Here is a 26,700-nt window from a genome sequence, read left to right on the forward strand (position 1 = left end):
TTTTAAAAAGGAGGTACACAAGCTCTATTCAGCTTTATTTTAAACAAAATCACAGACAATGCTGTCACTTTGTAAGCAATAACTTTAAGCAGATTAAAAACATTTAAGACATTTTACTTGCTGCTAAGTCACTGAAGTCCAGGAGTTTAATGAGGAAAAATAAACACAGACACTCATATGAACACTAATTAGAACGAGGGCAAATAAATCACAAACACGTGTCTAAAACTTTGTCTCTTTCAATGTCCAGTCTTCAGCACACACATAATGAGCCTAGACATAGGAGCCAGTGAGTGCAGACACACACTGACACATCAACACAAACATTGTTACAAGTCAGATTTTCATGCAATGACATTCATTTACAGATCTCTGCAAAAAATGAGGCATTTTATGTGCATTCATGTGCTGTCGGGATCACTGGATGAAGTGTAAAGGTATCAGTGTAACTCCATGTTGGTACCACACAGCCCGTGACTTAAAGAACGGTGAGTAAAACAAAAAACCTGAGCTCGTTAAGGACTTTAGAGACAAAGTTAGAGATCTACATCACTTTTATCCAGATATATTTAAAAAAATATTAATTTCCAATGTTAATTTTTAAGTACACATATTCACTGATTTCTGGGCTGGGAGATGCAGGCCTCAGTCTGATCTCAACACTTGATGTGCAACGATTTGTTTTCTACTTTTGTGACATAATGTAGATCAAGTTATAATGTGGAAAGATTTTTAATACACTGGGAATCACTACGGACCCATATATTCAACTTCTTGGATATTTAGTGATTGTGCGGGTATTCGTGTTTCAATTTCATAATTCTGATGTTTTTATAAAACGTACAAATATAAACCACCTCAGCCTGGGTTCCTGACATTCCTCAATCAGACCACTGATCATCACACTTTACTGGTACTTAACAACTTTGTTGCTTGAATGACGACTTATTTCCCCTGCAGTCTTTGTTCTTGTTGTCCCATAGGAACACCTCAGAGCAAACCACACCCTTCTCTCTCTCTTTGTACTTCAGAACTGCAGCACCTACAGTGCATCGGGAAAGTGTTCACGGCACTTCACTTGTTCCACATTTTGTCATGTTACAGCCTTATTCTGTAACATGACATACCATACCATCTGAGAGATGATCAGAGGAAACAGGATGTACCTGAGCTCAGTTCTCAGTGTCATGGCAAAGGCTGTTAAAAGTTATGTTAAATTTTAGTTTTTTATTTTAAATACATTTGCAAGAATTTCAAGCAAACTTTTTTCATTTGTCAATATGGGTTATTGCGTGTAAACCTGAGGTAAAAAATGAACTGAATTAATTTTGGAATAAGGCTATCAAATCACAAAATGTGGACAAAGTAAATACTTCCCGGATGCACTGTAGATTGTTTACTAGAGGGTTTAAGGCATGAGACTTTCAGAAGAAGTCTCATGCCTTAAACCTTGAGGAAACTGTTCCTGTAAATTGGTGCAATATAAATAAACTTCTCGAATTGCCCAACACACTTTGCACCCGACCCCTACAGCGCCTTGTTTGGGGGCCAACAGGAGGATGGGCTCATGTCCCTTTTTCAGGCTGTGCCTGGCCACTAGACGCTCACCCTCAGGCACCCTCCCCAGGCCTGGCTCCAGGGTGGGGCCCCAGTAACTATGGCGTTTTTTTGTGCCACCATTCTGAGCGCACGTTAAAGAAAAATATTGCAGGTGCAAGTGTTGCATTTTGAGGAGAAATTTACTTTGAGTGAAGAAAAGCTAAATTTGAGTGAACAAAATTCATTGCTGCGTGCAAAAACTGTATTTCAGTGTTTGCTATTATCCACACACACACACACAATAGTGCTATTATCCACACACACACACACAATAGCAGCCCCTCTCGCTCAGTTTTTGCATTTGCGCTTGCTGTTGCTCGCGCTCTCAACATTTCTGCCCGTGCGCGCTCAACTCTTTCTCTACACCGTTATATTTGTGCCACAAAACCAGCCAATCACAGACTTGGATGCAAAAAAATCTGATTGGCTGTTCTGGTCTCTAATCAGCTCGAAATGACAAAATGAAATATCCCAGAATCTATTTCGTCCAAAACTCAAACGAGGCAGTGGCGGAGGAACACAGAGTGGCGGAGTTGTAATACCTGGTGGTGTAGTCGGCCGATTTTTTTTTGATGAATCGAGCAGATATTTGAAGTTTACACAGCACCATTCTGGCATGAAAATATCTTAAAAGTTTATTTTGTGACCCAGAAAGAGTAATATTTCAAACTCCACCACTCTGTGTTCCTCCGCCACTGCCTCGTTTGAGTTTTGGACGAAATGGATTCCGAAATGGAGACCAGAACAGCCAATCAGATTGTGCCACAAAACCAGCGTAGAGAAAGAGTTGAGCGCGCACGGGCAGAACTATTGAGAGCGCAAGCAACAGCAAGCGCGAGGGGCTGCTATTGTGTGTGTGTGTGTGGATAATAGCAAACACTGAAATACATTTTTTGCACGCAGCAATGAATTTTGTTCACTCAAATTTAGCTTTTCTTCGCTCAAAATAAATTTCTCCTCAAAGTGCAACACTTGCACCTACAATATTTTTTTTTTTACGTGCGCTCAGAATAGTGGCACAAAAATAACGCCATAGACACATCAACACCAACCCTATCCCGGGCAGGGTGAACTGTTCCCTTGATTGTATACTTATAGGGGTCTTCTGAATCGCTCTTTGTCTGGTCCCTCACCCAGGACCAATATGCTATGCGAGACCCTACCAGGGAGCAAAAGCCCCCCGACAACATAGCCCCTAGGATCCCTGGGACACACCCCTCCACCACAATAAAGTAGTGGTTCACTGGACCAGCTCTTTGCCCTCTAGAGGACACTTGAGGGTTCATGGGAGTTTGCCCAACCAGTCTACATGTGTTTTGATGACCTGGAGAAGGCACTCAACCGTGTCACTCAGAGTGTCCTGTGGGAGGTGCTTTGGGAGTATGGGGAGTCTGGCCCACTCCTACGGGCCATTTGATCCTTATACAACTGCTGCTTGGTCTGCATAGCGAGCAATAATTCAGACTTGGTTCTGGTGGGTGATGGACTCTGCCAGGGCTGCCTTTTGTCAACGATTCTGTTCATAATTTTTATGGACAGAATTTCTAGGAGTAGCCAAGTGGCGAAAGGCTTTCACTTGGGTGGTCTCAGAATCTCATTTCTGCTTTTCGCAGATTATGTGGCTCTGTTGGCTTCATCGGGTGATGGCCTCCAGCTAGCACTTGAACGGTTCGCAGCTGTGAAGCAGTGGGAATGAGAATCAGCACCTCCAAATCTGAGGCCATGTGTCCTCAGCCGGAAAAGGGTGGAGTGCCCACTCCAGGTCAGGGATGAGTTCCTGTCCCAAGTGGAGGAGTTTAACTATCTCGTGGGTCTTGTTCACGAGTGACGGGAAGGGAGCGGGAGATCGACAGACGGATTGGAGCTGCGGTTGCAGTGATGCAGACGGCGCACCGGTCCGTCGTGGTGAAGAGAGAGTTGAGTGTAAAAGTTAAGCCCTCGATTTACCGGTTGATCTACGTCCCTACCTTCACCTATGGTCAGGAGCTGTGGGTAGTGACCAAAAGAACGAGATCGCGGATACAAGTGGCGGAAACGAGGTTTCTCTGAAGGGTAACTGACCTCTCCCTTAGAGATAGATTGAGAAGTACAGCCATTTGGGAGGGATTCAGAGTAGAGCCGCTGCACCTCCACATCAAAAGGAGCCAGTTGAGGTGATTCGGGCATCTGACAAGGATGCTTCCTGGGCGCCTCCTGGTCGAGTTGTTCCGGGCATGTCCCACCGGGAGGAGGCCCCAGGGCAGACCCAGGACACGCTGGAGAGATTATATCTCTCAGCTGGCCTGAGAGCGCCTTGGTGTTCCCCCAACAAGCTGGAGGAGGTGGCCGGAGAGAGGGAGGTCTGGGCTTCTCTGCTTTAGCACAACCCCGGATGAGCAGAAGAAGATGGACTGAATTATATGTTGTTCAACTTTCAACCATTTGAACCTTATAGTCATGCTTCTTCCAACAGATCCATTACCAAAATGAAACCAGTGCTAAAAGAAATGTGACCAGGAACTGCAAATCATTTTTTCTTGTATAAATGAAGAAGTAATTTTCATCTGCAATTGGTTCAAAATGCAAAAAAAAGAAAAAAAGAAAAATGTAGTGATGTAGTGCTCCAAACTTGTCCAATTGTTTGAGCTGATTTTTGAATCTATAGTTCTTTAATAAATATACCCGACTTGTATAAATCAGATCCGAAATACACTTTTTCCTGAACACAGTCTACTGAGCTGTTCAGTGGTGTCAAACAAAACCAGACAGAAAGAAGAAACCACAGACAGCCAGTCACTAAGAGGAATTGAAGAGGTTTTGACACTTTCATTAGCACTGGGCTGAATAATCCAAGCAGATGTTTGAACATTTTCGAGCCAGTACATACAAGTTTGACCCTGTTGTTAGTTCACTAAAACCAAATTGATTCAGTTTTGCACTTGGCTCATGTTTTTTCCCTCTTTGAGATGTATGCTAGGCAATTATTCAGCCTTTAAAAAGATCGAAATTAGCCCAGTATTGCCGAAATATACATGTTATGACATCTATTGCAAAGTTGACACTAAAACTGTGAATCACTGCAATAATTGGAACATGTATTTTTATAACAGAAAAACTGCAGACGGACTTTACAGCTGACGGTCAGCTTGAGAGCACTGAGCTACTTTATACTTGTTAATAAAATAAAAGAGGGCAAAGAAACATGTTGCCTACGATGCGATCAACACATGAAGAACTGAAACAGCACACCTAAATACAGGAAGAATAACTACCACACTGACACACAATGAGGCACCAAAAGCCAATAACAGTGAGCATGCCACAACAGCTTTAGTTCATTTGACAGAGATACACATCTTCACACACACACACACACCCACACTTGCTCTCTTGGCCTAAGTGCTACAATATTAAAGGCTGAGTGCTTAGAATGTGCTCCTGTGACCAAGCCCAGCTGGCAATAATGTGTTGATGGGGAGCCATGAGGTCCATGTCTTTTTCTCATCACATTATAGGCGAGTTCTGACAGCGTTCCAACATCAGATCCAGTGTCTATCTTCAGCAAGAGAAAAAGAGGCAATACGATGGTCGCGCTCCATCGATCTACTGCTTCTTTTATTTTTACTACACCTCCATAAATGAATGTGTAGTTTTGTCCAAAAACATTCCCTGTACATTTTTAATCACAGAAAAGCTAACCATGTCTTTAATCCAACAAATAATTAATCAGTTGCACTTATTTCCAGTTTGAATGTCTAATATTGGTCACTACTTACGCATGACCAAGGCTGAAAGTTTTATCAAAATACACTGCTCAAAAAAATTAGGGGAACACTTTATGATCTCAGAATAAAACAGTCAATTAAGCTTCAAGGATTCTTGGAAGCATAAACCATGGTCAACTAATTTCACCTGTTTTGGTGCCAATGAATGTGGCAACAATGGAAAAGCAACAAGAAGACAACTCCCAAATGGGAATGGTTTTGCAGGTTGTAGCCACAGACCAATGCTCTCCTCTTAATCCTCATGACTGATTTTTCTCAGATACCACCGAAACTGGGAGGTCTCACACTAGTGCCCTATGATGAGAGCACAGCAATGTCTGTCCTCCGCTGGCGAGAATGAAAGCAGTTCCTGGATGATGAAGGCACTGACGCCAGTTATAGGCCCCCGTGCTTCTCAGATATGAAGATTCTCAGGAAAATTATGCACTGGTCCATCAAAACCCACCAAATAGTGCCACACACTGTCCAGAAGTTTACTGGTGCGTTGATCCAAGTCCAGAACAAGATTTAAAGACATCAGCTAAGAGCGCATGTAGGCTCATGGGGACCACACATACTGCTGAGCCACACTATGATGCAGGTCAGATGAGCCAGTGATTTCTATTTTTAACTTGGATTTTTGGTGTGGTTTCTAAATTCAAACCCTTAAAGGGTTGATGATATTGGTTCTCACTGTTAGTAGATCATTTTGTTCTCAAGATAATTACAAAATTTATGTCACTAAAGATTTTCAGTGTGAGTATTTCATTTATCAAGATCCAATGTGTGATTTAAACGTTCCCCTCATTTTTTTTTTGAGCAGCGTACCTTTAAAGGAAAGTTAACTTGAAAATATTAAGCCTCCCCTTCGTAATCCAAAGTCAGGGGCTGTCAGGTCAAAGTTCAAAGGCAGGGAAACACGAAGCTTCGGGGTTTTCCATCTCTGATATGTAGTGGATGGCTCCTGCCATACCTAAGTGGAGAAACAGTCATTACTGCTGGATACACATTTCACCGTATGCCATTTTTGCTGGTTTTTTTGCTATGTGTGTGACCTACACAAAGCAAAAAGTCAGTGAAAAGACTACTTTTCTAAATGTCTGAACAATGCTGAGCTTAAGTGAAAGGTGAAAAGCAATCTGCTGAAGTTACTGAAAAAGCCGTGTCCTCTATACCTATTTTTGGTTGGAGAGCAAAAGAGCGCTCTTCTGCCTTCAGACCTCTGAAAGCTCCACAGACAGCCAACAGATTAAAACCTTTTATGCAGCTGTGCTAACACGCTGCAATAGATCACAGTAACTTCTGATCGACCAGAGGCTCGTAGAAATAAGCTTACCATGCAACACACGATGGGACAGAGTTTAATGAGAAACATCATATACTGTACATCATCTGGTATCTAGAGTGGATGCTGTGATCTGATCATAACCGTTTCACAACCAAATAACCAACCAATTGCATGTGGCTACGTGTCAGACATCTACTAAATTACAGACCTCCAAGCAACAGAAAATGTTTATTAGATGAACACAAAGGTTTATCTACTGAGGAAAGTTTATTCATATACTGCATTTATTCTTTTCTAGTCTTACTGACTACGCAAAGCACTTCAGATTACAAGTCACATTTAAGCATAATTCATAAATCAGTTTATTTTATATACTTTATATTATTTATTTTATATGTATTTGATTTTTATTTTATCTACTTTAAGCACTTCATCTACCTCTCATCAATGGGCAGTTTAGATTCACAAATAAAACTACTGTCTTTGGACTGTGGGATGAATCTATAGCACCTGTGAAAGAAGAAACACCACATCTCCACACAGGAACTTTATTGATATGAGGCCATAGTGCTAACCACTTCCACACTGTGCTACAGGGGTGAATGGTTGAAATAAAGTCATATTCCATGATTCCTGATGTAACATTACACATGTGTGGAAATGTAAGGAAAATTTCACCCATTACAGCTGAGTAGCTGCTACACAGACAGAAGAAGATGCAGACGAATAAATCAATACGAATTAGGTACCTTCAAAAAGGGAGTATGGTCTGTCTGGGATACGACACCCATGTGTCCCGTAGTCCAAACACCACTCAGCAAACTGTTAGAATATAAAAACAGAGCACACGTGAACATCATTCTTTCTTAAAAACAACAAAATAGATTTGCTTTTATAAGTCTTCAGTGTTCAACCTTCTGCCAAATGTCAGGGGCACAGATGAATCATGTAATAAAATTGGCTCATTAAGGTCACTGGTTGTCAACAAGTCACTTTAAAAACATGTCAAAAAGCCCAACTTTTACAGTGCAAACAAACATGTTTACAGTCTGGTTGCTATAGTAATGACAGATGCACTGAGCTAACCAAGCTAGGTAAGGAGTGGAAAGACTACATGATAAATCCCATGCTGGATCTCTTTTAGAAAAAGCTCACATGAGACAAAAGCAGTGCAGTATGACCAAAAATCTGTATGGTAACATTTCCATGGCATTGTTAAAGACTCTTGTAGTTCCCCAGTACATCATGATATATAGGGAGCCTTAATATAAGAAACCAGGAATAAAAAAACTCAATTTGGACTTGTTTTTTCAAAGATAGTGGCACAAAATTTCCTTTTAAGGCAAAACATGTCAGCTTGAGGCCACCCAGTTCCCTCTTATTTTTAAGAAACCAAAACCTCCAGAAAGGAGACGCAGCTCGTCTCTTAGCCACACATCAGCTGTTAACAGTCTATTATACCACCATGCTGTCTGACAGTGTACTTTTTTACATTTGCAGTTACTGGTGTTTCAAAGCGTATATGTTTACCACAACTACACACATTGAAAAGCTGCTGTGTCATATGATTAGAAACACGAGTAAGAAGACTGTACATTACAGGTCTCCTCTCAACAGGCTTCACAGTGCTCTGGTGTCCAATACAAACATACATTTAATGCCATGACCAACATTATGTCTGTTAAACAGGGCAGCTTAAATTATTCAGAAAAAATCATATCACGCACGAATCCACAACAGTTTTAACCACGGCATCTTTAGAGCCACTTCTTGCTTGTGCATATTTAGTCTACTGTTGAGAATCCTTTTTTGTTTATCCTCGGTCTTACCTTGCAGGCGCGGTGCAGGTATTTCTTCTCCTTGGTGAGTTTGTAGAGAGACAGGAAGGCGTATCCGTTGCCAGCGGTTCCATGGCAAATACCGTAGCCTTTTCTGAGCAGGCCCCGCTGCCATATCACCTCGCCGCAGTCTACAGCCTCCTTCAGGTACTTTTCTTCTTTAAAAATCTGGCAAGACACAGGATGAAGCCGACAGGATAGTCAAACCTTGTCAGCCTTTCAACAGCTACTGCCAACTCATAACAGATGCAGTCAGCATTTTGACATTTTTTGTTAAATATCGTAGCAATTTAAAAAAAAAACCAAACTGCATTCTGTATATGAAAACACTTCATAATCTGAAAGCATCGTCAACTCAAGGCAACCAGCAGTAAATGTAACCCCTGTATCAGACAGCCCATATAATATCTACAAACCTGACGCTGTATGGTCCTAGCAGAAGAGATAAAGACTCTGCCTACATGAAAACTAAATGTAACCACACATCCAGATCTCATTTCAAAGAAATAAATCTAATCTAAAGCGAAGCGACTTGAACTCATAACTGAGGTGACAGACGGCCTATCAGACAGGTATGAAGCTGACAGGACACAGTACGAGTACAGTGCAGACCTGACAGTGTGCCTGATTGGATGTGATTATATAAGCCAGTCTCCCACAGCTGTGTGAGGTCTGTGATGGCGTCAAGCAGGGAGTGCTTTGAAAAGCTGCATTCTACAGAGCTGCCATGTAATGTAGAAGAAATTGTATCCGGCCCCACCTCTCTCTATTATTATTATTAGCTTTTAGCTGTAACACAGAAACATCAGCTACAGGAAAGGAGCAGGAAAAGAAACAATCCACTATTAACAACCTGCACTTTTTTAAAACTCATCCCAGTGACAGTTCCTTCTGTTTCCACCTGAATACACGGAACCAGCCAATCTTATAAACTGCTGCTGCGCTCTCATTTCGAACACACCAGCAGCTCACGTTCTGTTTCAGAATTCTCCTTTTCCTTTGAAAGCAGAACCATGTACCCTCGCCTTTCCTACTTATCCCGAGAATTCCTCTCACACAGCAAGGCACAAGTCACCTATTACAGCTACCAACTAGATCCACTCCTACAACCCGACTATATATGGCATGCAGACGAATCCTTAGCTACATCGTTAAAGTAACTTCAGCCATGTTGATTTTATACGAGCTCATGTCTCTGTGGTGAACTCTGATGCTGCTAAAATTAACTCATGATGTATTCTTCCATTGTAACCTGCAGGGGTGCTCACCAACACTCCACTAGGGGTGATAACAAGCTGGAAAATACCAGCTATTTTAGGAAGCAGTGACCCCTGACTGTCTGAAAACAACTTAATGTCTGTATGGATTTGATGATATCAGTTGATATCATCGAACATGGAAGGCTTTCCACGAACACGATGTTTTCTGTATGGGAGCACCTGTTCCTTTAAAAGCCGCTGACAGTGGCTTGCCAACGTGCCGGTTCCATAGGCGCTAACGCAGCCCTCCATCAGAGAGGCAGTGATGCATGTCGGATGTACCTCTCTTCTTTAGTCTAAAGGATGTGACATCCATTTTTTTCAGTCATCAGACTGCAGAACAAAGCAGTGTTTTCTGGATCATTTTGATGTATGGCTGCTTCTTTGCATTCAAGCAACACTGTCAGAGCCATAAAATACTGTAATAGGTCTTGGTTGAGACTATGAATATGACATAGTATGCCTACTGTTGTCAAATAATTGCGAAATTAGTCCAAACATCACATTTATGGAAATCCAGCACAGTGAAAGAGAACTTTAAGCCCTAATAATGGAGCATCCCTCTGTGATAATACATCACCATTATTCTGCCTCATGAACAGGATCATATTTTCTGAAATCATTCAGCTTGCCGTCCATTATTGTAAAAACACAACTCCATCAGTGGGAGCACAACGTGTGCATGCAGCATAGTTTCAACAGCCGACCTGAAATCTCCCACTAACAAAACATGTGGCAGTTTAAATGTTTAAACGCGTGACAAAAACGGCACAGTTGTTGTGTTCTGTTAATAGCGGAACATTGTTAAGTGCAGTGCTTTGCTCACTGTGCCAAAACAACAGCAAAAAATAAAAAGCAGTGTCTCATTAGTAAGAGCAAAATGCCAGAATGGCAGCATATTGGCTGTGATGTAGCTTCTTAATGGACCAAGAAAAAAACTAAATTAGCCAAAGTGTTAGACGCCAGGCGAAATAACTTCCCATCAACAACATGATTTTTCTTTGACGTGTCAAATAATACATGCTTCACAAACATGTTTAACACAATAAACTGTTCATGCAGTGTAGAGCTGTGCCACAAGGTGACAGTGTTGTTTGTGCGTGTTAGACAGAGAGGGTGGCTGCTGACCGCAGAACTCTCACCTTATGGGCCATGATAAGCACATGGATAACACCGGGCGCTCCGTGGCACCAGTGGACCAGCCGGTCGCTCTCGTTGCTCAGGGATGAAGGGAAGTTTCCTGAACGAAACCTCTTGTGGCGGACGTAGTCGATGCTGGGGCGAACCAACTCTGACAGGATGTCTGGATGGACTTTTGCTCCAGACTAAAAGGGACAGTGTTTAATTTCAATTGTACTGTTCAGCTCTACATTTACAGAATTTTCTTTAAATGGCCCAAAAGGAGGTGACTATCACCTTTCCTAATGGCAGCAGAAAAGCTGGTGAAACACAGGTTCAACTCAGAGCAGATGTTTATAAGATCTAAATGGACTCAACACATACTTTGATTGCTACAGTCATGAATTATTCATAGAGAGAAAGATGGATTCTCATGTGTTAATGAGAACATCAGTGAACAGGAGAGAAAACACAAAAGTCTGTGGACAGATTTCAGTGAGCTACTTTAAATTAGGCTTTTGCTATTGTTATAAATCACAAGATGAATAATGGAATCATCTTCATCTTTGTTGCCATGGCGATCTGCTGTGTTGCCACCCATCTTTTTGTATTCTTACTCAGTCAGATTTTGCTACTTACAGTTTTTTCTGATTTATTTTAGCCATATGAAATGTTTTGCCTTTATCTGACAGTGAAAGCAAAGAGTGACAGAAAAACTGGAAGAGGGAGAGGGGGGGGCAAAGCGCTGCTCCCCTGCCAAACGGCACATGGTCGCCTGCTCACCCCCTGAGCTAAACTGGCACCCCACAGGTACAAACAATTACATTGTAAGGTAAACAATTTTAGGTAAAGGTGAGTGTACAGCAATGCATTTTCAAACAACAGCACGTCCAATAGATTTATATAACTAGCTGGAACAGTTTATACCTTCACTACAAGGACATGTTAGTGTGCGGCCGTCAGGGTGCGTACGACTTTTTGTCTGTGTGTGCCAATCCCTGGCCAGCACCAGACCCTATCTGTATCTTTGACCTTTTATTGTACTGACATTAGTGTCAACTTTTATCGTAATTAGAGTATGAATTCTTGTCTTCTGGTCAAACATGTTTCATTTGGTTACTTTAAACTTCTGACTGCCAACGTCTAATAAGTCTAATAAGTCTAATAAGCCTAATAAGTCAAGGTTTAAGTAAGCATTTATAGCCCATACACACACACACAATACAATCTCAAGACACATCTGAACTGAGCAGTGTGGCTGCCCTGTTAAGTAATGTATTTGTTGTGACTATTTTCAGAATTACATTGCTTGAAAATTGATAAATGATGACCTTTATCAGAGTACAGAGAAGGTCACATGCACACAGTAATATACTGTATGCATGTGACAGCTGGGATAAGCTCGAGTCCTTCTGCGACCATGAATTTGACATGCGTGCATATATGTATATATCTAAAATACATTTCTAGCTGATAACAATACCCAGTAGCATTTGAATGCACAGTGGGAACACTTTGGTCGTTCTTTGTAGGCCATGCTTCGGCAGGATTTCACACAAAACTGCTTTATCTTAGCCGCCAACAACACTTACAGGATGTCTGCCTGCAGAAAGTCTCAGCTCCTCTACTGGCTTTAAGCCCAGAACAGTAAGAAACAACAGACATTAAGCAAACACCTTAAATCAATGACTTACTGATTGCCAACACCACTAATCAAACAGTTCTTCTTCCAAATACCGAATACTGATAAAGAGTCTATCTGCCCAAATCTATAATCAATAACAGATTTCAGCCCATTCTGATATAACAGCAAAATCCTCCAGCTAATAATCCTTCATTCTTTCAGGTAAAGTAAAATTCATACTTGGTGCTTTTATTATATATTTTTTTCAGTAAACATATACATAAAAAATGAGTACAGAGAAATCTGGATCCAGTCTCTGGCCTCTCTTCATTGTTTTTTCCTCAATAATTAGATTGCAGTGCTCACAAAGAAGGTGGCAGGTGGCTTGCAGCACGGGCTGCAGGCGAGAGCTGTCAGCAAAAATACAGATTCAACAACGCTGACACTGCAAGCACATTACCTGGATTCCCTTATATGGATGTCACTTTGTGCATTTATGTGTGTGTGTTTGTGGGTACAGTATATAAATGTGTGATCTTATATACAAGTGATATTAAATGTTACTCTAGAATGAAAGTCAGTCTATTTGGAATAAAACATGAATATATATAAGAAATACTTTTATTTCTCTGATGTAGCAAAATGACACAATTTATTGTGTATCATCAACCAGAAGATCAGAACCTTTGAGTGTTTCTGACAGATACACACATCGAACTTTCGAACTTATTTATATAGAGGAATAAAATAATCTCTGGATTAATTTTCGTTTTTAAAAACCCACTGACTTTAAACAGACCGCGTTCTGTTTTCTCCTACCTGCATCAGCATGTAATAGATGCCGGCCAGGCCGTGGGCAGCGCCGATGTACTGCTTCTTGTGCCACTCATAGAGGAGTGGACAGCGATCAGTCTTCTTCTGCTCTGCTGACATGTTCTTACCAGATTCCACAATGGCTGTGACCACCTGACGTTTGGAGAGAGAAAGAGTCGGAAAAATAAAGGAACCTTTGAGCTCACATTTGAATCCAAACACACAGTTTGGCAGAAACTGATATAACATTTTTACTACAGAGCTGAGAGAGTGGAGTGTTAACATTCAGTTCAAAATGACAAAGTGAGAAACCTACAGTTTCATTATAAAACTATAAGAATGACATGACCTGGTAGACACCATTTCTACTGTTGCAAACTATACTTTTTCTTTATTATTTGTCTGACAGCCTCATGGATAGAACGACGGCAGAGAGAGGGCACAGTAGGCGATTGGATGAATGTATCGACTATGAACGATAGGCTGAGCCTTTTACCGATCGTTTTTACAAGAGTGATTGATTTATTTGCCCCTGGGTAAGTTTGCTAATAATGTTGGTTGAAGCCAAAAGAAGTGGTCAATGGAAAAATAATAGAGCTGTTTTAATGACACCCTCCTCACAGTGCGCCCAAATGCAGCGATTTGTTTTCTCAAACTCATAACAGAAAGAAAGAAAGGCAGCAGCCTACATTCAGGAAAAAACTAAAGCATTTTATTTAAATAAAAAAAATAAATAAATAAAATAATGGTGGGGAGGGAAACACAGAAACTGGCTTCTTTTTCCCACCGTGTTTACAGGCTGTTCCAGTGTTTATCTGTCTTAAACACTCGACAAAACAACAAATACATAATTGAACAAAAAGTAAGTTAAAAATCAAACTTTCTCTTCCAGCGAACATTAAAAACCCCCAAAACAAAACATTAAAACTCTGACGTAATGTTGTTTTTTGTGCGATTTGGCACATCTCAAATAAATAAATGATTAATCCACAAAAAATAGCTATATTAATAATGAAACAAACAAGACAAGAAGCTCAAATATTCCCTCCAAAAAAACTGTATAAATTCTAAACCCGCAAATCAGTCCGTGGATGATCACATTGCTCCGCCCATCAAAAGGTCACCTGCGCAGATATATCACCTGTCGTCAGTTGGAAAATTTTTACATGTCTCCCAACCTTCGGGCACAATACATTGGATTTAATCAAAGTGAGATTGTAGGCAGGTTAAACGTCAGTCAAACCTCTCATCTTCATTTCTAATCAAACGTAGGAAACAAACATGACTAAATTCTCTCGATTTTAAATGCTTTGAGCACAGAGCCTCCTATATGATAAAAATCTAGATAAATGTGGTCTAATTTACACTGTGCCAATTTACAACCATCTCACGTCACTTAACAAAATTCCCTTTTATTAGACGATTAGCCTCCTTCACAATAAAGTACGGATCCATTTAAAATCATTTGATGCATATAGGACAATCTTTCATCACAATAAAACATAACACAAAATAATACTTTAAATAGGACAAGCAAAAAGCAGACAGACATACAAAACGACACACACATCAGCCAACAGGGCACAGATGAGGATGGGCAATGGATGGCTAAATGATTCCGATAACAGGAAGCTTTTTACTTCTATTTCTTGTCAGAGTGCAACTGTGCAGAATCACAACTTTCCCAAGAGAAAGGAGAGAATAAAAGAATAAAAATCACAGTCTGAAAATAGAAAATCGTAGAACACAACAAGCCTTTGTTAGCTTCTTATTTTAGAATATTAGGATCACTTTTTTGAAAACGTGCGTTTGTGCCTCACGTTAGTGGTGTCAGTTACACTACACAATCAGAAACCCTGGAATATTTCATCTAACTATGCTTGTATAACTAATTCTGGCCACCGCTCTCAGTGTGTCTATGACAACAACATTGCATGCCTGACATTATGACTGTGGGTGTTGCATCTTGCGTCTTGTCTGCAAATACTTCCTTCTGAACAGAAAGACAACATCATTTATCAGCTCACTAATATGACACAAACCTCTAGAGCTAAAGAATTATCCATAACAATAAATCTGGCTTAGATTAAGAGGTTGAGGGATTTAAATTCAATGAGACTGCTGCACACCAGCTACTAAGGTTTATGTGCAGCAGGGTGTTATATGAGGGATTTCTTTATGCGCTTCCGTTTAGGAACAGTTATAAGCTGGAACAGTTTCTCCAAAGCCAAACAACCTGGATTAAACTGAGGCGTTGGCATGTGGAAGGAGCAGAAGTTTGTCTTCCACTGATTGATCGAGCAGGTGATTAGGATGACACGTGGCTGCTCGATCAGCCTCAGATATGTTTCTGTTTACTTTCTTTAAAGAAGAGAAGACACATTTACACTAACATGAGCACCTATGTGTTAATCTTCCACCTTTAGGTATACTGGCTCTTTTTTTTACGTCTGGACACCCTGGCAGGGTGAGACAGAAGCGTAGAGGAAGAGTTACAATTTAAAACAGCATGCTATGATTTGCAAAGCTCATAAAGCCTTGTTTAATTCACTACCAAACATAGAAACCATATCAAATGTTTAAACTGAGACAACTGGGACTTTTTGTTTATGTTCCTCAACATAAAACTGTGAAGACTGAATATGTCAGTAGCTACGGTGCATAATATCATCAAAACATCAACATTTCTGCAGAGGAGGCTGAAATCAGTACTGGTTGCTTGTGATCTCTGGAACTTCAGGTGGTCTGCCTTAAAAACAAGCATGATCCTGTCATGGAGATCACTCCATTGTGTATGAAACACAGAAACATAGCCACCTCCTCGGGGCCAAAGCTCATTTAAAATGGACTGAGACAAAGTAGACGAGTGTTCTGTGGTCAGACAAACCCAAATCTGAAGTTCTTTTTGAAAACATGGACACAACATCCTCTGTAGTGGATCCCATCCAGATGATGTGTTTTTCAGAGAAGCTCTTCCATATTTAGAACTGAAGATGGATCCCAAGTTAGCTACACTTCTGCTTGATAGGACAAAAACAGCAAAAAAGCATGGGGAAGGAACCTGGAGCTTGTACTCAAATTTCACAGTTCAAAATTGCAGCTTTATCATAACCATCGTAATATTCAAATGCCTGCACCAAGCTGCACCAACACAAATGGTCTAAGCTGCTTAGAGATGACGATTTCTCCTCATGGTAATAATCACATCCCAAAATTGTGCTGAGGACATTTGACAAGTTACTGTGTTTTTCTATAGTCATGTTTTCTGGACATTCTGCTTAGATATATGCAGTAATACACAGTAGCCTATATGTGGAACTGAAGGGACTCGGGGTTCTGAGTCAGCAGTATATCATGTCCCCAAGCAAGACAGAGTGAAGAAAAACAGTTCTGCAGCAGCAGCAGCACTGCCTCCATCATGGCAGGACAGATTTACATTCCCTGTTCATTACACAGGGAATGTGTTATACATTACACAGATCTATGAAGCTCCATGAAGATCTATACCACTCATGTGTGTCATGCCTGCAGCTGTCCATTTCCCTGTGGCAGAATCCTTCCTATTATGGAGTTGACCTTACGACTGACTGGTTTAGCTTAATAATTTACAACTGCTACTCTAACAGGGTTCTCAACCCATCTTGTAATTTAAATTATTTTAACATCGCACTATAAAGAACAGAAAACCCTGACAGGCTGGCATTTGAAACACAAACACATGCACACTGTCTGGTATTCATATCTTGTGGGGACATCTAATTGACATAATGCTTTCCCTAGCTGCTTACCCAGAAAAATGAATGCCTAACCCTTACCATAACCCAAATGTAACCCTGTCACTAAAAACACATTTTGAGTCTCAAAATTGCCTTCAAACTTGTGGGGACCAGGATTTTGGTCCCCATAAGGGCTGCTGGTCCACACAAGTATAGTAAACTTTGAATTTTGGTCCCCACAAAGATATGAATACATGCTCACACACACACACACACACACATTTACTCAGGGAATCAGTAAGGGGAAAAAACGCATAACTAGCAAACCACAGAGATCTCTCTAATAACTGATACACAGAGACAACAATGCAGCAGAACAAGATTGAAAACAGAGAGCAAAGATCTGAGCACGAGAAAAAGAAATAAAAGCATCTATAAAGCGGGTCCTGGAGGAGAGCCACTGTTTGGTAAAGCCTCCAGAGTGCTGAGTGTTGTTGTGTGGTGACAGGTATACGAGCACAGCTGACAATGAGATGAACAGCAGTGCAGCACTGCAGGAAACTGGGTGCTTTGGGGCATCCGATTTTTATTCCTTATTTGGCCATGAAAGTACTTTTATCTACCGATTCTGAAAACAACGATAGCTTGTGTGTGTCCGCTACTGCCCACTCTCTCAACCCCTTTCCTCACTTTGTGTGTGTATTTGTGAGAAAGTGAGTGAGAAATCGGGCACAGTATATGTATTTCAGTCTGGCGCTATACCAAATGGTGACAGCTGGTCCTGCAGTGACTGTGTGTTCCTAAATAAATAACCAAAAAATATGAGAGATTATTAGTCACAGTGTGTTTGAGTTTGCATGTTGTGTTTTTGGGTCCCATGTCCTCTGTGCTCTGGTACCGTCCACTGCCAACCCTCTCCAAGAAGTCTTTTCTAATAAGAAGGTCAAAGTCAGGAACAACTTCCAAGTATTATTATTTTTACCTTATCCTGAACTGCACCTCACCATTTTGTTTGAGACATCACCTTTGTTGCATAGAGTAAAAGGTGGCATGGCTGTCATTAAATACTTATACTAACTTAATGTAACTGCAACAATACTAGGCTACTCTGCAACTATCCTAACACTTCAGTATCAGTCTTGTCACACTACGATTTGAATGATCTGCTACGGTGTCAGTGTTTTAAAGCAACTTTTATTAAAGGAGTTTAAGTAATTGAGTTGACCATTTTTGTTCTGGTATTAAACCCTCTGTTGGGAATCATTTAATTCTACAGGTGTTGGTACATCACTGGTCAAACTGATAACTCAGTACTTCACCTTTCAGTCTAACTATGGTTACTTGTGGCTCCAAAAATTCAACAGGCCAGTAACTAAAGGGTTGTGTGCGACCTAAGTGACAGCATGGTGACTACGTTTATCACACTAACAATTAAAAAAAACACAACAACCCAAAAACATAATTTAAAAGTGCGGTAAACAAAATGCAGCATTATGAAGATTTCTGTCTCAAAATGAAGTTTAAGGACAAATAAGGAATTTATCCTGATTTGCATAGATCAGGTATCTGGAGCATTAATATGAATCCTATCCTCCCTCAAAAAGCTGGATCAGATATTGGTGACAATGAGCCAATTCAGGGCTGAACACTTCAGTACAGTATTGCTTACAACACCATACACGAGCAGAATACCCTCGCAAAACATGGAGAATGTTAACAAACAACGTGACATAACATTGTTAGACATGTCTTTATCATTATTAAAAATAATGGCTACTATCTTTCTATCTATCTGTGATTTAAAGTGGAGAAGGTTTGATTGGTGCATCCCTAATCTGAAAAAGCACATATGACATGTGCAAGTCTCACCTTTGTAATGGTGTCCTCATCCACAGCGTCAGTGCCGATCTCTTTGTTAACGTACAGCAAAGCATAAAGGTATCCAGCACGACCATACAGCAGCTCATCTGGTATATCAGAGTCTGGGCTCAGCACAGACCGCTGAAGCTGAAGAAGCCTGATGGAGAAACACAACAATCACTGACAAGCATGAGGCTGGGGTACGGATCAAGCACAGATTTGTTTTCCACCTGAGCCATGGGGGATAATATTCATTCACTATCCTGACCACAAATACTGCAGCTCCTCACAGCACCAGCAAATGTGGATTAATACACTGGTTGAGGAATTTTAAAAACCCCGTATTATTCTTACTGACACACTCATTATTTTATCTTGGTGGTCTTCAAGTATCCATGTTATCAGATTTTACCTCAGGATTACAATTTCCACATAGCTCTCCAATGTGAGCATACGATCAAAGATGAAATATCCTAAGTGCCTTCTTGGAGGTTTTTCATGCCATGACCAAGACCGTGGGGGGAGGCTCAGCTGGCGGCTCTCAGCTTGCCTGCGACGGCACGGGGCCATTTTGTGGATGTCCGGCATATAATTGTAGATCGGATGAAGCTCGCCTTGGAGGACCACCATCACAGCTTCATAGGGGATCGGATGGAGTCTGATGACTAGCCATTCGCCTATGCCAGGCAGTGACACGGTGTCCAGGTGGCTGTGGCCCAGCCCTGAGGAGGGGAAGGAGCGCCTGGTGGAGGCGGCTGGTGCTTAAGCAGCTTGTGAAGGGGCTCCCAGCCAGAATGGCAGAGTGGATGCGTCGCCACCGGCCCACAAGATTGGAGGCAGCAGTGACACTAGCGGAGTATCAACTGTCGTGTGTGCATACGGGCATACGCAAAAATCCCATGCCTGACGCATCCCTTAATTCAAGTCAATTCAAATTTATTACAGCGCCAAATCACAACAACAGTCGCACCACTTGTACAACAGAAGGGCTAGACTCAATTTCCACCAGCAGATAAAGTGCTTGTATTACTCCCTCCTTCGTGGTGAATGGGGGACGCTGACTATGAGGTGGTACAATCAGACAGGGGAGGAGCCCCACAGATATATCACCTCAAACTCCTCCAAGCATGGAGAGAGGCTGAAACTGCTACAATGGTGAGCCTGGTGAACAAAGGAGATGAGTTGGGGCTGGAGGTGCCAAATTCCAACATTTCCGCCTCAAAAAATAGCCATCGTATCCTGGTGAGACAGTTCTTGGGGCTGGCTGGTTACTACCATCGGTTTGTGCCTGGCTTTGTGGACCTGATCATTTCCTTGATTGATCTCACCCGAAAGGAAGCCCCAGAACTGGTCCAGTGGCTATAGCAGTGCCAGGGGGTGGTCGTACAGATAAACGAACCCCTGCTTCACACTCCTAACGTGTGTCTCCCTTTTATTCAGCTTCAAACAGAGGGCTGGGGGTAGTTTTGTCCCAGTAGGTAAAGAAGGGCCCGACCGCCCAGTTGTATACATCACCAGGAAACGGAACAGGAGGCCAAGTACAGCACGGTGGAGAAGGAGTGCCTGAGGAGGGTCGACTCCCTCTTCAAAGGCTAAGCTGGATGGCGCTGGCCTAAGTCGGGCAATGGGGTGGCAGGAGTAAAGAAGTAGGTTCAGGTTGTTGTGTCAGGGGAGGCTGGCCCACAAAGCTGTTCTCCATCACCTGACCATGCCTGCCCTACTTCAGTAGGATACTGGGACCTGATGGGAGAGCTGTGCTGCATGGAATGAGGCAGCTGGAAAGCTGCATGAGCAAGAAACAAATCGTAAATAAAGTCAGTCAGGTATCCATAACACTGTGTGCTTCAGGTCCTTTCTACCACACGGGCCTTTCAGGGAATGTGCTGTCAATTAAAAAAAAATACTGGCAGCTTCCATTGCTTCTATATTGCTTCGTTCTGAAGTCATTGCCTTCACAAACTTGCTTGTTCACACTGCCCGCCCAGTGGGGTGACCCAAAAACAAACAAACTCCAAAGCAAAACCGGAGATAGCCTACCATCAAAGCCTACATGGGGCTGGGAAAGCTATCCTGTCTGTATGGATGCCAAATTACACTTATGTCACTGACTAAATCTTCATTGTATATATGGGGTTTATAAAGTGCACAGTAGCAGTACGATTTCACCAGAGGCTCCATTTACTCTGCTACTCTTTCAGATAAAGATCGAGCATCTCAAGCAATCCCTCTAACCTGGACAGACACTCTTTGCTGTCAGTCGTGTTATTCAGTTTGTGGTGGACCACCGCACCCACTGCCAGAGGCCCTGCGTCACCACATAGAAATGTCACTTTGCGCCCATTCAGGATCCTCATGGTCCTCTTTACATAGTCTAGGGCTCTATGCAGGTAGGAGGCCTCATTTGAGACCCGGTGCAGTTGAAGGTACAGCAATGCAATGCCTGTAGTGAAAAGAAAAGACACAGTTAGGTCCATAAGTATTTGGACAATGACAGAATTTTTGGTATTTTTGTGGCTGCACACCACCACTGTGGATTTTAAATCCACAGTCTAGATGTGACTGAGTACCAACTTTGAGTTTTAATTCAGATGTATTCCACTAACCACAGACATTTTTGTACGTAGTCCCTAATTTTCAGTTACAGGACAAATGTAAGCCCTGTTCTTAACGCTTGGATGATTTTTTTTTTTTTTTGCAGCCAGTGACTGCCCGAAGTCTAGAAATCACCAAACGTGCCACCAAACACTGCAGCACATCCTCTCTCTGGCTCCAGTTTTATCTTCATTAACTAAAACGCTCTCTCTACTGTAAATCATGTAAATCATAGATAAGGTCAATGATTTACATCTGGTAATTACTGAATTTTTTTTTATTTGCCTTAATAAACTCTTGGGTTGCTTTTGAAACATTTTGGGTCATTATTAATTTTAGCTTTAGACTAAACCTCTAAACTTTTCTCTGTAAATGGGGGACTATGTACAAAAAAATATCTGCACATCCTTTATTGCAATACTTTTGTTAAATCCCTAAATCAAAGTTCAAGGTCTGCATTTCAGTTCAGTGTTAACTGTTTAATTTAATATCTATTAATTGTGTACAGAGAGAACATTAGTGTTTGTCGTTGTCCAAATACTTATGGACCTAAGCGTATAAAATAGAGAATATTGTTGGGTGGATGGATAACAGAACTGTGCTCTCTTCACATTTTTAGAGTAGTCAGGGACAGACCTGTCCAGCCGGTGTAGGTGGAGAAGTCATGGGGGTCAGCTGTCTTTAGGCCTTCCTCCATCTGCTGGAGGAGATCTTTGATCTTACTCTGGACCTTTTTCTGAAAGGATGTGCTAACCTGAAGAGAGAATACATTTATAAACTCCAAGTTGTCAGACTCAAGAGCTGCACTATCCATCAGCTATAAAGCTAAATGCTGATTCTGTGGTAGCACAGATGGAACAACAGAGGAGGGAGGGAGCAGCAGGAAGATAAAGTAACATGCACTGGGAGACAGAATCATATTTAAGCTTGTTTATACACAGCAATGAATGAGTTAGGCTGTCTTGAGTCAAGGACATAAATGTATGGGTATTGGCTTTTGCTGAGTACTGATTTGATACGAATCGCAGAGACTGGGACAGTTTTTTTAAGTAAAGAAACATTAGGCTGGACATAAACATTGCTTTCCTGACGCTGTAAAAGAAAATGGAACAAATAAATGTACCAAGATCATACATTTACTGAATTTGAATGTCTTGGTAAAATAAATAAAATGAGAAGTGAAAAAAAACAGTATGTTGTTCAGCTTAGTTTCATTTCAGATGAGTAACTTTTTATTTTGAATATGCTCACAGTCGTGCCATTTTCTCCTTTCTCTGCTGTTGACACCAAGTCGAATCGATCACAAACATCCAATTCAGTTTCCCAAGTCAGGATTAGAACAATATCTAATGTTTTCATCCACATAGGTTGAGCAAGCTCAATGTCTATATGTGATCTGCTAATACCAGTGTAATACCAGCAGCGGCAAATCTAATAAATGCTCAGATATAAGTTCATGGTCCAATCTTCTTATCATTAGGAATCATTTAAGCAAATGTTAATTAGGTTGTTTTCCACAAGGCCCAATTTTTTTACTAATTTAACATCATGGGTCAGGCCATGCTTTAAAGGCTGATTTGATTGTGGATGTGAAATGAACTAATTCTCTACAGAATCCATTCACACAGAATCACCTACAGCGTGAATGTGCTGAAAAGGCCATGTAGGTTTGGATTTTTCCCCCCTTAATAACAAACACCTTCATTTAGAAACTATATTTTATGTTTATTCGTGTTATCTTTGTCTAACATTTAAATTTGTTTGATGAACTGAAACATTTAAGAGCAACAAAAAAGATTGAAAGTCAATATTTGGTGAGGCTTTGAGCGTCAGAGCCTGACCAGAGAGAACTGTGACCAAGGCTGTCTGTTCTCTCTGCTCTGCAACAGTTTGACGAGGAGCTCGATGGTGAAGGAAAAGAACACAGTGACAGACACATGAATAAATGGTGCTGTTCTGCATAACAATGGAATCTTCAGAACAGCCAAAGAGGAGAATGAGGCCTTTAATGACGGTGACACAATGCTAAAAATCTACAGCTCTGACAACACAATATAACAGTGTTTACAATTCATTAGCAAACATCTGTAATGGATCCATTTTAGCAAATATTTGTATATCTGGAGATTTTTTGGCAAATGCCATTAAATTAAAAAAAATAAAATAAAATACATGAGCATATTTAAGCCTGCCTGATGAGCTTCTTCCTGTTGTTGAAATTCAATGAACACGAAGCACATTCCAACTGCTGCAGTCCACGATGGTGGACTTGAATTTTTGTCTTATTGTGGGTCAAAATACTTACTGAGGAGACAGCTGAATGATATCATGGACCACAACATGAGTAAAGGTAGGGAAACACAAGGAGCGAGGGCACCTGGTGTTAGCAGTGAATATTCCATTCAATTCAATTTTATTTATATAATGCCAACTCACAACAACAGTCGCCTTGGAGACTGTTGTTGTGATTTGTATTGATTTGGCGAATAAACTTTCAATACAATAAAAGAAAAGAAGGGGGGCTGCTGATATACCTCAACAGCCAACAATTATACACAGTGCTATAGTGTTAGCTCCTGAGCTTTCTATCTAATTTCAGGCACTGCCAGTCAGCAAACGGCTGTGTACAGCGTCTCACCCAATCCTGTGCGAGTATGTTCATGCACATATTCTGAACATAGTTTCACAATTACCACAACAAATTGATAAGTTGCTACATTCTTGATCTTCTGAAGTTGTTAAATTCTGTTTCACAGAATCATAAAGTCTTTGGGTATCTAATAAGTCTTACTGAATTCATGACGTGGTTGCGAAATAATACAAGAACATCACAGATGCAAAATGCAGAGAGAGACATGTGTTATAACAGGTAAACTATATGTCTGTAATGGTGAATACAGTCTTCAAAATGCCAATACACATTTACAACAGCCAAGCTTTGTGTGAAAATACAAAAAGCTCAACATAACAGCAAACGAGCCTTCTTGAAAATTCATTGACGACCAGAAAATTGAAATCCAGGTATTTTCCGAAGCTCCTCTCTCTCTCTTTTTGTAACCAACTCCAAACTCTTAATGTTTTTCTTGTTTTTAAAAGACAGGACGAGTGCAGAGGTAAATTATATTTAGGTATAAATTTAATAAAATGTATAAAGATGTAAAGATAACAACTTGAATAACTTAAAAACAGACAACGTAACGTTGAATGTACCATATATTCTGTTCTATGACCTTCCTAAAAACACTGGAGATGAGTTATTTTGTTGGGTGAAACCATCTTCATATGAGCCAATGAAAAAAATAGTTACTTTCACTTGCAGGATTCAAAAACAACCTAAAATTAGACTTTGACTACTATACTTACGATACGATTATATTTGGTGAAGCATACCTGTCAGTGGGGAAAAATATGTGGAATTTAAATGCAGATTTATTTATTTTTTGTTTTTGTTTATGTGAAAGAAACCTCCAAAATCTGACCGTCAGTTCAGACCATAACACCAGCTTCACCGATTATTACTGTACTGTAATATGTGTACCCAGAGGACCCAGACGCGGAAACTAAAAAAACAAACAAAAAACAACTGTATTTTTTACTTACTTTGACAAAAAGTGACTAGCTTTGTAATATTATTGCATTTAGACTGATGACAGACACAAACCACAGCTAAGACATTATATGCGCTAACATAAACGAACCCCTTTCAATGTCAGGTACTCCCACACCGTAACAGTCCCGTAGTATTAACAACAAGCCTGGGCCAAGCTAGCTTTACTTTCTGTTAGCAGATGTGAAAACCAAAATGAGGGAAAACATCTCACCTTTCCTTCCGAATCAAGGGGGTCATTGCAAACTACATCCGCTCCAGAGTTGGAGGTGAGGACTCCTTGGTCCCAGTCGGGATATGGGTTTGAAAAAGAGCGCTCCTCCATCTCTGCGTCTGTAGCCGAGATCAGCTTCAGTCGCTTGGACATGTTATCTCCCATCTCTACGGCGGCTCGGCAAGGCCAAATATCTCAGTACGCTGTAGAACCATTATAGTGGAAATAAAAAATCGCCTTACAGAAATATTGTTTTAAACCACGCTAAAGTGACATGAAATAATATGTAAATGGAATGTAATCATTAAAAGGATCAAGTAGTGTATTTATGTTTTGTCTAATGCCATTGACGTACAAAAGAAGCCACAGGACAACATGCGTTTATTAATCGAAATTAAAAAAGCATGCAAAGCTACCCTTTAAAAGTTATTTTGATTCACACAAAATGACGTTTAAAGCTTGGGGTTACTCATTTTACATTAAAAGGCCTCGTTTTTCATTCAGTCTCGGTTTCCTTGAGTACTTTTAAAGGCATATTCTTCACTGCTGTTTCTGTTATTCCCCAGAAATATATTTTTGCTTTGCATCGCACAGACCAAAAGAATACTGAATGTAACTTCAGCTGAAAGTTAGAAATAGAGCACAAACAAACTGAACACGTTCAAAATCAAGTTTTACAAACATGAAGTATTGCATTTAACATCCGAGGGTAAAAAAAAACTTTAATGAATGTCACCTTGGATAGGCTGACTGTTGTTAAATTGAGAGATTAATAAATAATGCCATGAGTAATACACCTCTTTGGAACCAAGTGTGACGTTTAAGTTTGCGCAATGAGACGTCTGAATGGAAAAGGAGAACAATTGTTGCTACACTGGCATTACTGTGGTAGCCCAAACAGCAGGTCGTTATATTAGCAACAGCAGCTGCGATGCTAAAATGCTGCAGGTAATGCCAGGTGGAGCCAGAATTGGGCTTACCAAAGGGATCAGCAGGCTGTCCGATCAGCAGTGTGCGGGGCTTCCACAGCTCGTTTGTCGGTTGCGGCAGCCTCCAGCCTCCGAGCAGCGTCTCTAGGCAACCCGGAGTCCAGCCTCTCCTATTTTTCGCTGAATGGAAAGAAGTGTGAGCCGCAGTCTAAGTGCACCGGCAGGCAGCCATGTGTCACCGCATCACCGTGTCTCGCCCTGCCTCTCCTTCCTCAGCATCCTCCTCACTGAGCGCACATCGGATTGCTGCCGATGCCAAATCAGTAACACTCACCCCCCACCCCTACACACACACGCACACCCCGACGGTTTGTACACAGACCACGGGCGTAACCACCTCACTGACTCAGACTTCCCCTCCAGCAGCCGCCCGGTGCCCGTCAGTACCCAGCAGCCCAGTTCGGTAGCTGACTCCTATGTAAATGGTGACAGATGGTGT

General features: G+C 41.1%; 1 protein-coding gene across 1 annotated transcript; it reads right to left on the minus strand.

Moving 5' to 3' along the window:
• lancl2 (LanC lantibiotic synthetase component C-like 2 (bacterial)) lies at positions 1–26,700 on the minus strand. The gene is made up of 10 exons (XM_084938749.1): positions 26,253–26,700; positions 25,273–25,475; positions 22,088–22,205; positions 21,092–21,299; positions 18,869–19,016; positions 13,290–13,436; positions 10,870–11,052; positions 8,460–8,636; positions 7,380–7,452; positions 1–6,315 (listed from the first exon to the last, which is right to left on the minus strand). Exons 2-10 carry the CDS (start codon positions 25,435–25,437, stop codon positions 6,239–6,241), a joined length of 1,296 nt encoding a protein of 431 aa, XP_084794875.1. The 5' UTR covers positions 25,438–25,475; positions 26,253–26,700; the 3' UTR covers positions 1–6,238.

Source organism: Perissodus microlepis, chromosome 9 (genome assembly GCF_051167445.1).
Source record: "Perissodus microlepis isolate ML-2025 ecotype Zambia chromosome 9, ASM5116744v1, whole genome shotgun sequence".
Taxonomy (NCBI): Eukaryota; Metazoa; Chordata; class Actinopteri; order Cichliformes; family Cichlidae; genus Perissodus; species Perissodus microlepis.